This window comes from Agelaius tricolor, unplaced genomic scaffold (assembly GCF_023055355.1).
Source record: "Agelaius tricolor isolate 1412-34295 unplaced genomic scaffold, bAgeTri1.0.p SCAF_2, whole genome shotgun sequence".
Classification (NCBI taxonomy): domain Eukaryota; kingdom Metazoa; phylum Chordata; class Aves; order Passeriformes; family Icteridae; genus Agelaius; species Agelaius tricolor.
This window is the reverse complement of record NW_027269262.1, coordinates 34703441-34721604: the sequence shown is the minus strand read 5'-3', so window position 1 is coordinate 34721604 and position 18164 is coordinate 34703441. Positions and strand designations below refer to the sequence as shown.

General features: G+C 36.5%; 1 protein-coding gene across 2 annotated transcripts in view; it reads left to right on the top strand.

Annotated features, from left to right (window-relative positions):
- INVS (inversin) overlaps positions 1-18164 on the top strand; it is an 85008-nt gene that overhangs the window by 52634 nt on the left and 14210 nt on the right. For both annotated transcript variants that reach the window (XM_071455835.1, XM_071455843.1), the window contains 5 exons: positions 4316-4487; positions 8535-8690; positions 10127-10356; positions 11361-11467; positions 14619-14831. In XM_071455835.1, coding sequence (XP_071311936.1) covers positions 4316-4487; positions 8535-8690; positions 10127-10356; positions 11361-11467; positions 14619-14831 — 878 coding nt within the window. The remainder of the gene's footprint in view (positions 1-4315; positions 4488-8534; positions 8691-10126; positions 10357-11360; positions 11468-14618; positions 14832-18164) is intronic.

The following is an 18164-nucleotide window of genomic DNA, read 5'->3' as shown; positions in this document are numbered from 1 at the left end:
AAGATGACCTGTAGGAGTATTTGCACAGCTGCTGCAGGACCAGTCAAACCAGTCTTTGCATTCAAGAAGGTAATTAATTTATAAATATTTGGCATTATGAATGAACTGTTGTCTCATGAAGCGCAGCTAAAGAGTTGAGTGCCTTTTGTCATAATTCTTCAGGAACACTATATTTTTAAAATTTTTAGAAATATTTTTTAAACTCAGGCAACAAAGAACATTGGTTTCTCAGACTGTTTAATTCTTATACTTTGGTATAATAGGTAATTTTTTTTTTCCAGAGCAAGTTCAGATACAGTAGAGCCAAGTATAAAACTCAGCACTTCACTGATTGCCAGTCACAGATGTTGCAGACATAGTTCTCAAGCACTGGAAATTAAGAAAGCTTTTCTTAAGCTCCTTTATCTCTCATAGTTTTCATACCCTCCCTTTCTAGAAAGAGTAATTTAGTGTCTAATTAATGTAATAATTATGTAGTCCACATTGCAACATTTTCTTAGCAGGGATAATAATTTGGGTCTTTCTTGCATACCTACATGTTAACAAGGAAAAAAAAAAAGGAGAATTTAAATGCCCCTGAGAACAATTCAAGTTAACAAATCTAGAAATAGTATTGAAAGAGGGAACAGACCAATCAATATTTTTGCTCCCAAGTGAGTTTTGGGATGTTGGTGGCATTTTCTGGAGATAGTCTTACGAAGACCATCCAGATGTCTTTTAAATTCAGACTTTTATTGAAACATATTTCTCTGTGCAATCTTCACTTTAGAGAATTTTTTGTTGATGCTGATTTTTGTCGATTTAGGGCTGTGTACAATTTGGGCTTAACACATTTGAAATATTTGTGTTGTAAAAGCCTTTCTTTCATGTTTGAGTTAAACTCATAGAAAAAAAATATTTACCATCTGGTGATTATCTCCACATTCTTTTATCTTGGTTTTTTTTTTTGGTTTTTTTTTTCTTTTCTATATTGATGTATTGCTAAAAAGATTTTACATACTGGTTTTCTTTGCCTGGGCTTGATTCAGTTAAATGAAACATCTTCATTATGTTGCTGCCTTTTGATCCCATCAGCCAGCCAAACTGTGATATCATCTGTGTTTTAAGGGGAAGTGAAGTACATGGTGGAATCAGGCATTCTTTTGTAATCTTGTGTACTTATAATGAATGTACTGTTTCCCATCTTACATGAAAAATCACACAGGAGAGTTTCATTCAGATCTGCAGGCCTCTTATAGCTGGTGATGTACTCAACAGCCCCTGCCTAAATTATGTCTGGAGTCTGGTTTCACCAGTCCAGTTGTTTCTGAGCACCACTATTTGCCTTTTTGTCTCCTTTACATGCATATCATTGAGTAATTCCCACCACTGCACTCCATATACATGGTGAAACAACTGAGTGGAGATACATTCATGTTTGTTCTGGCAGTAGCATCTCTGTACTCATGGTTTGAGACCCACATTGTTGTTCTATTCAGTCTGCCCAATTTTGGTTAGGTTTTTCTCAGGTAAAATGTGATGTTTCTTAGTCCCTAACAAGAAGAAAGTTTGTTCTTTTGTGTTTACAGTAAATGTTTGCATGGCTTTTAGTTTTATTTGCTTTGATATTTTGTTCTTTGCTCTGTTTCTCTATGGGTTACTTACTGTAATATGACATTTTTAGTTTTTTTTAAAGACTGAAAAGGATTAGCCAGCACTTGATTTATGGGAAGCATTTGTTCCCTAAGACTAACTTATCCCTACTTACTATAGACAGGAAAAGTTCTGAAAGAAAAGACATTACCCAGTATAACCACCAAAATTTAGATGTCTTGGGTATTCCAAGGAGGCCCCAAGAAACACTGCTATTTAAAATTTTGAGCTTCATGTGTGAAGGAAGATCAGAAAATCTTTATTTCCAGATCACAGAATATTCTGAGCGGGAAGGGACCCAAAAGGATCATCAAGTCCAGCCCTTAAGTGAATGGCCCAGGTGTTATTAACACCATGCTCTAACCACCTGAGCTAAGATGCTCCCTTCATATGGATTTTAGTATGCAGGACTAAATTTTTTTCCTGAATTTTCCCAGAGGTGTTCAAAACAATGTACTTTCCTTTCATGTATTTATATAGATTAACCTAGTAAAGGAAATGTGGACACCCCATCTTATTTTTAAATATTCAAAAATAATATGTAGTATTTTTCAGTTTCCTGATAGCACAGAATTAAATGTTTCATGTTTAGCTCTCTCCTTTACTGTTGTTTTTCAGATTTATTGGTTTTTATGTTGTTTCCTCCACTTTTTTTTAGTAATGTTAAAATACCTGTGATCTTTCATAACAAAATACATGTAGAATTAAATTGATTGATACTTCTATTTCCTGATTTGTTAGTTATCCTGGTGTAATTAAATTTTGTTTTGTTTTCAAGTTGTGGTAACTTCATTTTGGAAAATAATGCTTATAGTACTGTGGGATTTTCTTCTATTTTTTCCATTTAAAAAGTTATAGGAAAGAAAGAGTCATTGAAAGAAGCGTTGCTTTGCCAAAACGTAGCAGAAAAATAAAATAGTTGTATTTTTTAGAATGTTTGCCTCAGTACTGAAGAAGCGCAGCCTTTGCAGTGCTTTTCACTCAGCAGGATTTCCAGCAGGGCAGAGCCCTGGGAGGGTGCTGAGTTTCTGGCCTAATGAGAGGCTGTTTGTGTCTGAGGTGTGCTGGTGGTCAGTGTGAGAACACAGACATAGAAACTCATGCTGGGTTTGTGTGGAAAGCTTTGTGCTTCCATCTCTCCTTGCTTCTGGCTGGACCTTTCACAATAAACTGGTAGTTCAGACCTAAATTCACAAAGCTGTGAGAATCCTCGATCAGTAGCATAAGATAAATGAGACATTTCCTATTTCTTTAGAGGGATGAAATAGTAAGTAGTAGTGAAGAAACAAATCCAAATTGATCAATGGTACTTAGGCATTCAAACACCTTCATGATTAAAATAATTTAGTTCATTCTAGCCAGGAAATTCTTGTCATGCCAAGAGTAGGGGGGTAGCTATTGTGGGGTCACACAGAGGAAAGGCTAAGATAGTATTAATAATAGAATAAAAATATAAAGTAAAATAATGAAACCTGGGTTTTTTCAGGTTTTTATTGGCTAGCCTACCAGTGACTCATATCAGACGTTTCCCAGCTGTTACATACATGGCCTTTTAAGGCATTAGATAGAAAAGGGAAAATCTTCCTTTTTAGTTGTTTTCTAATAGTTGTGATTTTCTCTCCCTTCCTTTCCTGGGTGACTCATTAAGAATCTAGCAGCAGGTTAAACAGTGGACTTATTTGCTGACAGCTTAACACAAACACGACATTTAAAGAAATAATTATTTTTTTTTCCTTGATTTGAAATTTTAGTTTAACAGTTACAGTGGAAAGACTGCACTCAGGTGTAAAGATTTCCTTAATATTTTCTGAAATATAGTATTTCAGTAATTAGTAACCTGATGATGTTATTAAACATGAGGAAATATGTTTATGTTGACCCCTCCTTGTTTTTTAACAGTCAAAATATTAGCGAAAGGCAAAGTAAAATATTTGCATGTGCAATTGTATTTATAATTGGAGAGAAAAAAATATATTGGGAAAATATTTTGAAAGAACATTATTGTCAGGTTTAGGTTGGACATCAGGAGTCCCATCACAGACATATAAAAAGTACCATGGGTTTATCCAAACCCATGAACATTATTGTCAGGTTTAAGTTGGACATCAGGAGTCCCATCACAGACATATAAAAAGTACCATGGGTTTATCCAAACATGACTGTAATACTGTGATGGAATGTTGGAATGGGCTGCCCAGGGAGATGGTGGAGTCACTGTCCCTGTAGGTATTTAAGGAAAGATTGGATGTGGCACTCAGTGCCATGGTCTAGTTGACACGGTGGTGTTGGGTCACTTGGTGATCTCAGAGGTCTTTTCCAGCCTAAAGGATTCTGTAATTTTTTCATCACAGTATTACAGTCATGTTTGGATAAACCCATGGTACTTTTCCCATCGCTTTCTTCACAGAGACTACGGTGTCTTCTGCTTCCTTGTGATGAACACATTGTATTTGACGCTGAAAAGAAAAAAGTGTTAAATGACAGTGTTAAATTCATAGTTAAGGATGCACTATGATCATTGGTGAGGGAAAAGGCATAGCAGAAGATGCAGTGTTCCTGTTAAGCAGTTACTTTTTATAAACATAAAAGGAAAAATGAATTGATTTGCTTCATAAACAGCTACATGAGACAATGGTTGTTGCAGATTCCTTTTAATGTTAATTTCAACAGTATGTCTTTTCAGGAAACAGTCGAAGTATTTTTGAAACATCCTTCTGTAAAAGATGACTCAGATCTTGAGGGAAGAACATCCTTCATGTGGGCAGCTGGCAAAGGCAGTGATGATGTCATTAGGACTATGCTGACTTTAAAATTGGATATTGATATCAATATGACAGACAAATACGCCGGCACAGGTAAGATGCTTTACAGTAAAGAGCCACTGCATGTTTCCAATCTGTGTGATTTCCACCAAGTGGAAATATTGATAGAATCTGTATTAATGTTTTTCTGAATGTGTACTTCAATCCTGAAAACATTTCTGCATTTTTGTAATTATATGTGTCAGTCAAGTCTTTGCCTTATTGTGGGAAAGAAACAAATCTTTTCTGCACAGATTGGAACAGTTCATTTGAAATGTAGAAAGAAGAAATGTACTGCAATGCTATTTAGTTAGCTCTGTAATCCTGTGAAAGGAAGAGCTGTTCTGTAATTTGAAGAATAACATGAAACATAGTTGCATAAAAAGCTCTTCCTGAAAATGCCTGTTCAAAAATGTATTTGACAGTACATAAATACTTTGAAACAATATGGAGCAAACTAACCACTGAAGTAGCTAAATTATCATGAAAATCATTCCATAGTTATTTTTAAAGATAGTGAAATAAAAATTAGATCTATTGCACTTCTGTTGTCCCAACAAGAGATCAAACTTGATACCCCCCAAATGTATCATCTTGTAATCAGGCAATACAGTGCTTCAGAATTCAAGTGTGCAAGTAATGAAATACAGAATTTCCTGTAGTAACTATGAATTTATCTCCTTTAAGGAAAAAAAAAAAATTAGTGGAAATATTGTACCTATGCAGTGCTTTCAACAAAAACAGAGTAACAGTTTTGACAGGTGAGAGAGACAGGTGTTGAAGTGTTTATGTATTCAGCAGCGTTGGAAATTTAGGTAGAGTTGTATAGTATGCTGATGGCATCTGAATTAAAAATCAGGAGAATGTGGGTATATTTGGGGGGTATAAATTTTGGGGGGTTGATAGCAGGGCTTCAGGGTAAACTGTGTGTAGAGAGATCAGGAACTACGCAATGCCAGATACAGTCACAGAGGTAGAAGTGCAAAATATATATGTCAGGGTTGTGTGGTTCAGGATTTGAAACTTAGTATGCATCAATATTGAATTTTTAAAGTTTCCTTTGATTACATGCTGGATCTTAACAAAAAGCAATTTGCAGGTAACATAAAATTCTGTTTAAACATCTAAATTCTTGTTTTTCTTACAATGTAACACACACTAAATACATCAGTCTTTCCAAGTTGTGATGGTTTGAAATTTTTGGGTATAGGAAATAGTGCAACAAATAAAATTGCAGTCTTCATGTTTGATGACAGTACAAACTAAATATTCTACAATTTTGGTCTTATTTCATCTTTTATCAGTCTCACCTACACTTGCTACTTCATGACAGTTCCCTTTCACATAACTCTCAGTATTTGTTTCAGACCTTAAGGTGCAGCAGTGTTGTTGTTACTGTGCAAACCTCCTTACAAAGGGCTTTTTTCTTTGCAGGCAGTAATCAGTAATCACATACTGTGTTTCTGAAATTACTCAGGTGTGGATTTCATGCTTGAATAATTCAGGTGGTTGGGTTTATTATCTTCCAGTCTTAAACCTTTCCTAGCGGTGATATGTAATCACCTTTTAATCTCGGTTTCCTTGTAGGGCTTTTAATCCAAGGAAATGAATGGATTTTCCATTTGCTTGGGAGTGCCGCTGTGTAGAGCACAGGAACAGCCTGGAAGTGGGGAGCTGCGCTGCCGAGCAGCCCGAGCTGCACCATTGTGCCAGCGAGCGCATAGCATGGGCTTTATTGGAGCCAGCTCTAAACATAAAAGGAAGCCCACCACTAAATCACTCTCTGATTTTTATTTTATTTTTTTTTTTCTTCCCAAAGGGCTTTAATCATTCCCAAGTATTCGTGAGGGAGAAGCAGTGTTGCGTTCGGACAGGAAACTATGCACTGATAGAAAATAGCGCACATGCCTCCGTGCCTGGGATACAGTTGCTGAGCAGAGTTCAAGGCTGTGTTTTTCTGACTTTTGTGTGCAGACTCGGTTCAGCTCGGTTGTAATGTTGCGTTAACGCAGCCTTTTGCATTTACTCAAAAAGAGCAAGCTCTCCATTGAGCTCTGCTAGAACATCCAGACTCTGGGCATTGTGTAGGAGAATGACACCAAGGGAAAGGAATTTCCCTCCTCTCAGAGATCAGCGCTGCAGGAGCATTACAGGGGCAGCTTTATAGCTCTGCCGTCACTGCGCACAATGGAGAGGGCTCTGTCTGTCGGCTGAACAAAGGGCCCATTGTCACCAGCTGGCTGAAGAATCTCTTCAGTCACCGTGACTCCATCACAGAAAATTTGGCTTACAAGAAAATATTGAGCACAAAGTGCGAAACAAGATGCCTGCGTCAGAATGAGTGATAGGGGGGAAGAACTGGCCAAGCTGACACAGCAGCTCTTTTTCTATTGTATTGTTACACACACCCCATGTGTCATCTGATGGAGTGGTTTACTGCCTTTGGTTTCATAAGGGATTCAGGACAAAAACCAGAACCTAGAGTTTATTGTGAGGTCAGACCACGAAAAGCAGGCCCATCCAAATGTAGGACGCGGCAGGGATCTCATTCCTGTCCAATTCCTACTGATAGCCACCCACTCGCAGTGGCTGCTGCACAGGCACTCCCTGTTCACCAGCGCAAGGAGCTCTGCTGAGCTTTCAGGCTGCTGCACTCAAACTTAAATCAGCGTCCTCTCAAAGGCATGATTTCAATTTTCACTCCTCACAGTGTCTCAGGCTCTGACCCCAGTGCTTAGTCCGTGTCACAATGTTGCTGTCACTTATTTTGTGACTCTGTTTTAAGGCAGTGCGCACCAGGTGGATTCGGGTCAATGACAGCACGAACAACCTGAGCATTTCAGTAGGGCCTGTGTAACAGGTTATGCTGGGTTACTGTCTCATAAGCTGGTACTGGTTGTAATCAGTAGCTGGCAAATACAAAAATGCTGGTTTTATATTCTGCCTATGGCTCAAGAAGCTGCTTCTTCTAATGCTGGTCTTTGTGGTGTGCATTTCTGTATAATGCCTCTGCTGGATCCTGACCCTGTCTTAACATTGAACAAATGTGGACATGTAGGTAGTGTTTACAGCCCCACATTTTGCTTGCATGAGCAAATTCAGTTCTCACTAAGCATGACTGTTTCTGAAATTTCATGGGGAAATATGAATTCACTTTATTAGATGCACACTTATAAACCACACTGTTTTGTGGTTTTATTCCACATTATTTTGATTTAATTGTCTGTAATATATTCTACATTTAAGGCAACATCAGAATGTAGATTGTCTGATTTGACTGCTAACGGTTGGAGATAACTCAAAGCATTTTGAAGTCAAGCTGTAAGTGAAGCCACCAATACATGTGCTCTCCATTGGTTTGAAATCTCATTGCTGTGTGCAGTTCTTCGCTTCAAAAAGAGCCTTGAACTGGGCATCCACAGCTCTGGCTGACAGTGCCTGCAGGATGCTGTGTTAGGCAATAGCAAGTTAGGACAGTTACAGGACACCACGTCTTTACCTGAGTTCTGAAGTATCTGAAGTAGCAGCATCTGGATTTTCTGTAATCTTTTTCTTTTTCTTGAAGAAAACAGGGAGACAGATACTGTGCAAGATATGTTGTCTTGCCACATAATTTAGTATACAATTTTCTCCAAGTAATTCTGAAACAAAAGAGGGGGGCAAGAAGGAGTAGGAACAGCTGGGTGGTTTTCTGAAGTTAGTTTTAATTGAGACAACTTTGCTTACTTGAAAGAAAAAAGTCATTTCCAGGAAAGCATTGAAGAAATAATGAAAGCTTTCTTTCACTGATGATGAGCAATCTCAGAAATGCCACAAAGCAGAGGCAGAAGTAAATCATGTTATGTTCTCTTAATCAGAAGCTGCTATTCTTCCACAAATCCTCACTATAAGCCAATCTTGGTGGTGTTAAATGTAAAATTTCTATTTGTGCAAGTTAGAAACATGTTTCAGGGCTAATAGTTTTTCTGTTTTTTCTTGAGGCTGAAAAGTACTTTTTCCACCAAAATTGTTGTAATTAATTTTATTTTGACTGTTCTTATTGTGGACCTCTAAAGCTCATGGTATTGTGGTATGTTTTTCCCTACTCCTTTATTCCTCCAGCATTACACGCTGCTGCCCTTTCTGGCCACGTCAGCACAGTGAAGCTGCTGCTGGAGCACAAAGCACAGGTAGATGCCCTGGATGTGATGAAACACACCCCACTCTTCAGAGCCTGTGAGATGGGTCACAAGGAAGTCATTCAAACACTCATCAAAGGTCAGCTCTCAGGGCTTTCCAAACCTGTTCAGGAGTTCTGCTGCTGCTTCCTGTGGGGATGGGAAATAAACAGCTGAGCAAGAGGTGGGGTAGGAAATTGCTTCTCTAAAGCAGGTTTTGTTTGTAAGCTCCCCTTGTGAATCTGAAAGATTATGAGTGTTGTGCAAAATGGCTAAAGTGTTAAATACAAAACTTTCAGAATTGGGATTGTTCTTTTCAAAGCTCATTTCTGCTTAAGCCTTTGCAAGTACATTCTAGTCTCTCAAACTAACTCTTCCCCCCAGGAAGTTCTTTCTTTTGTTTTTTTTCATTTGGTTTTTTCCCCAGTAAACAAGACCAAATTAAGTTTTCTTCACTTTTGTGAAAAACTGGTTTTAGGGTTCTTTGAAGACTTTTTTAGTGAGCCTTTATTTTTTAATGTAGATAGATATCAAAAGTCCTACATCATTAATATTTTCATATGGTTGGTTTTTAAAAGCAGTATTTTTTTTTTTTGTATACATAAATAGGATTTAATGTAGTACACAGTTTTAGATAACTGTAAAATATCTCCTGAAGGGTAAGAAATTCAGTGAAAGAACAGCAGCATCTTAGATGCAAAATTTTGTCATTTTGGCTTCCCGGAAACATCTCCTTCCTGCTTCATTGGATAGATGAAGTATCCAGGCTAAAGTTTGGAAGTTTTCTATCAACCAGCCTTTCTTACTGAAAAGTGTTCTTCCTTCCATGATCTGCTGGACATGTTTTAACCTCCTGTTAAGCTCTTCCCCCCACTCCCTATGCAATTTAGCTTTTGTAGATGCAAGAGTTTGTCTATCAGAATCTTAATTGTGCCTAATTAAATATTTTATGATATAGAGAGTCATTGTTTTTGGTTGGTTCAAGTTCTTGTATTTGTGGAGTTTTACTTTTGTACAGAATTTTTACATCTTTCAAGAATATATGGAGATATTAATTATCTGCATAAAAGAGTCTTAGTGTGCTTGATTTTAAAAAATAAGCTTATTTTAAAAATTACTATTACATTGTGAATATTTTATCTTGTCTGCTTTAGAGATTTAAAAAGACATTTAATCTGAAATCTAATTTTTAGAAGTTATTTTGTTGTTAAGAAAGAAAGGTTCTACTGAAAATTCATCAACCTAAAGCAAATAAAATAGGTTTTCCGTAGGCAATTGGTAAGTCTGGATATTCTAAAGCATATTAGAGGATAGTCAGAAGATTTTTAAAAAGTTAGATGCCTGACCTTCTTTGAAACTATTTTGTTCCCAATTAATTTTGATTTAAGTTTTAGGATTTGAGTAACAAAATTGGAAATTGCTTTCTGAAATACTTCTCTCAACTGTTAGTTTATGATCTAGTTGAACATAAACTCACTCTTTTCTTAGCATTCAACAGTATTTTCTTTTTGTGCTCAAAATTGTATGTTTTTACAGGAGGAGCAAGAGTAGATTTGGTTGACCAGGATGGGCACTCACCCCTTCATTGGGCAGCCCTGGGAGGAAATGCTGACGTGTGCCAAATCCTGATAGAAAATAAAATCAACCCTAATGTGCAGGATTATGCAGGTAGAACACCTCTGCAGTGTGCTGCTTATGGAGGTTACATTAACTGCATGGTAGTGTTGCTGGAAAACAATGCAGATCCAAATATTCAGGATAAAGAGGTATGTTGTTCTTCTTCACTGAGGTACACCATTAACTTTAGAATAACCATAAATCAAAACATCTTCCTTTTCTTCAAAGTCATTCTCTTTTCCAGGACATAGAAATGTCTGTGCTGCTGTTTGTCACAGAAGGAAATGCATCCTGATGTCATTTTCCCTAAGCCTTCACTTCTAAAATTTTGAAAGAAAAGTAGTATTTGAATATATAGTATGAAGATTGGTATTTTTCCAGATCACTTTTGGTTTTTCCTCCTTGAAGTGTGATCATATGAGGAGCCATATTAATGATCTGATTTCTTCTAAAATTCCTTATTAACAGCTGATATGGGAATGTGATTTTAGTCTGTTCTCCAGAATAGAGAGAGAGAGCAAGTAGAAAGTAAGGTACTGCAAGTGAGATTGCACAACAAGTGCTTCAATTGCTTGTCCACATTAAGTACCCACATCTGTATCACTCTTCCAGGTGAAAAAAAAAAAGAACCTGATTGGTTTGTTTGTTCTTTTGTGCCATTATTCAGGCAGTAATTGAAATTAGGAGCCAGAATAATTGTGCAACCTATAACAGATTTCTTTGTTATATGACATAATTTCTCAGAAGTCAGTAGAACCTCGTCAGTCAAAAGAGCTTCACCCAATTTATTGAAATTTTCTGTAGCTATTTGTCGTAGGGCATAGATAATTCCAGGTAATGGAAATGTGCTTTTCATTATGAGTTCTACAGAGCATGCTGTACATCTTTTGCAAAGAAAGCAACTATAAGGCTTTCAGTTGCTTTTCAGCTGTTTTAGGTGAAAAAGCACTGGTGTTGAAATCTTGTTTGAAATAAAAAAATCCATTTTTTAAGTGTTGTGTTCTTTTTATTTTAACAAGGAAGTTATTTAGAAGAACTGTTTGTTCTTCATGTCCAGAAAAGCATTGAATTGCACTATGATTTATGACTTTAATTGTGGCGTGGCAGAGTTTGGGGGTAATATTTATTTTTGTTCTTTTCTATTGTTTTACAGGGCAGAACTGCCCTGCACTGGCTCTGTAACAATGGCTACCTTGATGCTATAAAGTTGCTGCTGGGCTTTGATGCTTTCCCCAATCACATGGAGAACAGTGAGGAGAGGTACTGCTTGTCTCAAGGTGTTATTTTGTAATTGTGCCAAAGCGCTGCCTTCCCTTTAAATGTTAAATGTTCTGATCCTGCAAGAGAATCCTCATCTTGTATCTCACAGGAGTGCTGTAACCCAGGGCTTCAGTGTAAGCAGCTTTTCTGATGTGAAAGTTCCCTTCTTTAACTAAGACATTGCAACTTTTATACTTCTGAACCATCTTCTGGAAGTATTTATTCATTGTAGTCTTGTTGGAAATATTAAATGTCTTTCTTATTGGCAGATACATATGGCCAAAGGATGAAAAGGCAGTTCTGCTGCTGTTGGAATAGACTGGAATTTTATATTTGATACAAATACAGCAAGAAGAAAGAAAATGGGAGAAATGAAATATGTTGTAAAATGGTGATTACAAAATACCTGGTGGTTACCTGTATTCTAAAGGACTGGTTAAAAAAAAAAAAAGTCTCCTGTAATCATAAAGACAGCACATTTGCATCTCTTTTCTTTGTCTTTCATTGACATATAAATAATAGATTTTTAAAAGTGATTTGAGTTGTGGAGTTTGAATTAGTCACCTGCCCATGAAGATAATTACTATTAGCAGAAATTTCTAATGCCTTTTTTTAGAGTAGATGACCTCCTCATAATTATAAGATTATGAACAGCATGCCATATAAATTTGAATATTTCAGCATTTTAAATAACTTAAGGCTTTTGCAACCTCATATTTCAATTTGAGACTTCTGTACTTAACCCCACGTTTTAATTGCTTTCTTCCCCTATAATTTTTTTTCATTCTCCACTCTAAAGCATTTAGATCTATCTTCCTTTTCTGTTCTTATTTTTTCTTGAGAAACACAAATGAAAGTATAACTAGCTTCTAATTAAGTAGTGGCAAGGCTCTCTTTAGTAATTTTTGATAGAAAATTGAATAAACAGTTTTAATTAAATTACTTTTAATAAGTAAGATTAAAAGCCACAATTTTGCCAGATTGGAGACTGCTGTTATCCTTAATTTGTAGAAATGATGTTCAAATGGCAAGAAAATACCTTAGCTGTGGTTTATCACAGTCATTCAGATAGTATATATCTTTGTTTCCTTTCTGGAATTAATATGTATTTAATGTGTAAATCTAGATTACTCAAAATGGAACTAGCAGTATTCCAAATGTCTGCTGATAAGCACTAGTGCATTTGCAGAACAAAAGACATCCCCAGTATTTTTAGATGGATCAATCTTTAAATATAATTCTCCTAAAATACATATAAAAATTGCATACTTGCATCTTAATAAATATCTGCAAACTTTGTGTTATCGTTAAGAGAGTGGAAGTTTGGAAAGTGGAAAATTATTTTGAATGTTGTAAGAGAGAGGAAAAATAACTTCATGGATATGGTTCACCTGTAATTGGATGAAATTTGCTTTTAACCAGTAACAATTTCACTACATAGTGGCTTTTTTTTTCCCCAAATATTCCTATATGGAAAAAAGCTTCCCTTCTTTACTTTCTTAGAGTGTAGTATGAGATACCAGTTAAAATTCAAACAAAGTGGTTATAACTAAAAGATTAGAGAAGAGATAGAGCTGAGATTGCATCAAGAATTGTAAAGTCTCTGCTTGCTTGCCAGATATGTGATCAAGTGCTAATCTGCAGGGTATTGGGTTTGTTGTTCTTTGCAAATTTATTTTGTAATCCAGTTTAACGTCCTGGGTGCATCAAGCTGCTGCTTGACCGCCTTCATGTTAAATTGCCTATAACAGCTGATGGCTGATGTCTTCATGTGCTTCCTTGTGAAGCCAGCCTGATTTAAAAGCTATCTGCTTTAGAGAGAACCAAAGGAAAAGGAAATTCACATCAGGCTTTGAACTGACACAAGAGATGTCAGTATGTGCAGACACAACAGTGTGTTGTGTACAAACACAACAGTATGTAAGTGTCCAGTCATAAAAACCCTTCTTCAGATTTGATTAAAGTGATTTTTTTGCTTTCAAAGGTAGCTCAGATGGAGTTAGAGAATCCACATTTAAAAATATGGATCTTCATGACTGCTAAAGTAAACTTCATACAGTTTACTTTAGTATCTTTCGTGTCTTTAAAATATTCAAAATTAGGAATACTTTAAAAATGTGGTTTTCTGAAATAATGTTCCTTCTGAAGTTCCCATTTCTGGGTTATCAAAAATCTGTATCTCTTTAAATGCTATCAGCAGCACACCTTGACATCCAAATTTTCATGTTATGTCACTGTCTTTATTCCTGCAGACACTTCAGTTCAGATGTTGTTTATCCTTCCATCAAGCCATTGCTGTGTGGCAGGTCCAATTGTGCTTTCTGTCTGCTTTTCTTTGCTTACCAGCACTGTGTCCCAGCAAGTTACCATCAGCAAGAGCCCTAATTTTCACAATCACATGCATTGACACTTGCTATTGGCTAGTCTTATGTTACATGGTATTGATGATGGTTTGTGACTGATAATTTTCAGTTGCTAAATGTCTTTCCCTGAAGTTTCAATGTTGGTGAGGGAGATAGATTTTGCTCCCATGTAGACAGTGGGAAATGTGGGAATTATTTTGAAAAAGGCTTAGGCGTCTTTGCTACCATTAAAACCCAAAGCAATTTAATATTTTGCACACCTGTTTCCATTTGAAAAGACTTAAGTTTTCCTAGTACCTTAATAAAGATATTATCCTTGGACATGAATCTAATCCTGCTGCTGTGTCAGTCATAGTGTCTTCAGTCGATGTTACAGAAGCTAAGCCAGATTTGACAGTAGATTTCTAGAACTTAAATGCACATGGAAATAACACAAAAATATTTTAACTTACTTTTTCTTTATATTTCTATATGAAAACTTCAATAACACATTTTAAAGACTGCTTTCCTAAAGCAGTTAATGCTGTGGATGGGGCTTTGGGAGTTTTTAGTCCAAACACTTTAGGTTCCTCTCTCCTCCTTTCCATATTAGAAGACCAAAATAAGCTTTAAACATAACCACAGTCTGTAGAATGAATAAGGTAGCAAAATAATGCCTAAAAAGATGAGGAAAACAGCCTACTGAAACAGTGCTTAATCTGTCTTCATGCTAGAAGTTGCTTTTTATGAAATGAGGGTGAAGAAACATTATAGATCAATAGTAACTGTTGTGGTTTTTATTTTTTTAGATATACTCCACTTGATTATGCCTTGCTTGGTGAACACCACGAAGTGATTCAGTTCATGTTAGAACACGGGGCTCTGTCCATAGCTGCCATTCAGGATATCGCTGCTTTCAAAATTCAGGCTGTCTACAAAGGATACAAAGTTAGAAAGGCTTTTCAAGAGAGGAAGAATCTTTTAATGAAACATGAACAGCTGAGAAAAGATGCTGCTGCCAAGTAAGTCTGAGACTTGAAACCTACTACAGCACATAGACATTTGTTGTAAGTTTGTATTTATCTGTGCATGATTTTTTCTGTTGCTCATCAGTTCTTGTTCCTCTTGGTAAAATTAATGAAACTAAAGGAAGCATATAACTTCCATATAACCATAGACAGATGGAAGTTATTTTCCATATAATCCCAGTTTAAATAACAAACTTTGTATAATATACCATAGCAAGGCAAAGTACCAAGGCTGAGGAAATAGCATGTTACTGTCCATGAATCTTTGCCTGATATTCTGTATGATAAAATGGCTTAGAAAACATTTATCACTTTAAGGTAGTGAAAATCATTATTTGCTTATCAAGTCTTGATATCAATTTTGAACAGATGTTAATCAGTAGCTGAGGAAAAAAACCCAAAAACAAACCAGGGAAAGCCTGGTTTAGTAAGGCTTAACTTAATGTTTCTCTAGCAACTTGAATTCCTGGTTTCTATTTGGAGCTTCATTTTGGGCCTTATTATTCTCTGCACTTACATTTTCTGGTCTTGAATTAGAGAGATCCTATGAATTGGTTATATTGGATTACAGCTAACTAACATATGCAATTCAAATTGTTGTCAGCAAGATGTGTAGGTTCTGGCTGAGTTTCAGCCCAATTTAAATGTGGTGATGGTAGCATGGTGGTGAAATTCTAAAATCAGAAGGTACATAAATGATTATCACAATACATTGCTTCCTTGGAGTTTATCCTTAAGATTCTTAGTATGAAATTAGCACCTGGTTTCTCTTGAAGAAATCTGATTCTGAAATGAAAAAATGTAACAGTCTGAAAAGATTTCTGCATGATTTGGGAGTATTATTTTGATAAAAAGAGATCATATAAAAAAACCCCACGATATAATTATTGTACCTAGAGGTATTTTTGCTGCATCTGTGTATCACAGACAAATTCAGCTGCACTCCACTCTGTATCAAATTTGGAAGTTTGATGTTCTGCATAATTGGCCAGTCAGACTTTCATTGGGTTTGATTACTGCTACTATAAAACAATTATTATTCCCCAGGAAGAACCAAAGCTAAAGAAACACCAGATAACTCATCTCCTAGTCACATCTCTACATTCTGAAGTTGTAACCTGTAGCTCTCCTACTGTTTGCCTTTTCTGCTGAAATCAGTACAAGTCAAAACTATGCATGGAGAAGCTGCCTTGAAAAATATTTCTTTTTAATGCGGAGAGCTCTGCTTATTGCTGTGTGGTCACAACTGACTTTACCAAATGAGGTAGTTTTATCCTTTTTGATGACAGTCATTTTTAGAAGAATCTCTGATCCACCATGTAGAAGAGTAAATGGAAAAGAATTGCCTTATGGAAATTTGGGGGTATTTTTATAATAGTTTTCCTTTGTGAGTTTTTGATGTAGTCTCTGAAACTTACTTAGCTGTTGTTGATTTGTTTGAAAACAATAGAAACACAGTCTGTGTACCAAATACCATAAAAAGAGAATTACAGTACAATTGGAGTGTACAAGCAAATCAGGTTGTCACATAACAAATTTTATTTAATTGCAGTTTTATGGTCTGTAATAAACTGAAGGGGACATTATGTTGTCATCATTCTGCATCCCCATCTGGGCATTCCACAGCTGAAATTGGCCAGGGTGTTCCTGCATACAGAAAACTATTATCCCTACTGGTGTTTAAAAATCTGCTCTCCAGATAAAAGGAGACATTATGAATGATGGTGAACTCCTAGATTGAAGACACATCCCCTCTCCCCAACTATGTCAGTGTAGATATTTAAACTTGCTTTGTAATATGTTACTTGAGAGAGTCTCTCTAAGATAAATCACTCCTAAATCTACTTGGGTTTAGATAGTCTGTTCTGGTTTTCTTTTTTTCCTTTTCACAGTAACAAAAAAGTCACCCAGAATCTCATACCTTTATTATTTTCTGGTAAAATTATATTCACTGTAGTTAAAGCCTATGAAATATTTCTATACAAACATCATCTCCCATGTTTTCTCCTATCTCAAAGAAATTGTATTTTATAAAATGCAGTTTGATGAAGGCCAAAACAACATGCACACTGTTATGTCACTGAGCAAAAAGACACACCAGGGGAGCAATGGGGATAAGCTGGGAATCCTTGACAGAGCTCAGATGTAAAAATGCAGTTCACAGAAGGCAGGGGCTGGGACAGACTGCAAAAACAGAGTGTAGATGCATTGCTTGGGCATGTAGATGGTGTCAGAAACACCAAAACTCAAATGGAGTTGAGACTTTAATGACATGTTACAGGTTACAAAGTGAGTTTGTGCATCTACATTAATAAAAGTAGTAATACATCAGTAAAAGGCTGAGCAAGGAATGTGTGGGCCTGTTGCTGAATGGTGCCTTTAGTGACAGCAGACTCAGGTGTGGCAGCAGCACTCAATGACTTCTGTTCCTCCTGTTCCAGAGAATTGGTTCAAGGAGGAGCAGAACTGCCAGCTGTGAATAAAGATTAAGTCAGACTTGAGAGAACCCAGCCCAGACAAGTCCATGGGACCAGGCTGGCAGCAGCCAAGGGTACAGAAGGAACTAACTGATGCTCTTAAAAGGTCACTTTCCAATGTCCTTGAAGGATCACAGAGACCAGGGAGAGTCCCCATGATGGGAGGAAAGAAAATGTTGCACCCAGCTCCAAAAAGGGCCAAAAAAAAAAAATCTGGGGAACCGTAGTCTGGTCATGTTTCTGGTCTCTGGGAAACTTTTAACAGGAAAAACTTGGGACAAGAGATTTTGTCTGGAAATAAAGAGTAATTCTTTCACCCTTGGGACAGTCAACCAGTAGAAAAACCCGAAGAGGTTGTATGGTCTCTGTCCATAAAGGTTTTCAAGACATAATTGGATAAAAACCTGAGCCACCTGATCTGACCCTGTTTTGAGCAGCCTGTTAGCCTTGCTGACTTCCTGAGATCCCTTCCAGACTTTAAAAAGAGGATTTTGGTTTACTTGTTGCAAAACCAGGTATTAAAGAAAATAATATTTATGTGTTTAAAACATATTCAGAGAAAACTAATTTCCAGTATATTGAATTTTGAAAGGGTTGCAGAACTCATTCCTCATTTGTTCACCTCCCCTTTCAATTTCTCAGGATGAGTTCCTGAATCCATACTTCTGTTTTTCATTCTGGCCAGTTGAAGGAAACTGATTGAGAATGTGGATGTGAAAGGGAAGTGGATGAAAGTGAGTAAGTAGCTCATGATATTTAGGAAGAGAAGAACAGGAAGAAAATAAGCAGTTCAATTAAACAGCCTTCAGAAGATTTAGAAAAATGTTCTCATGCCAAGAGAGTACAAGTA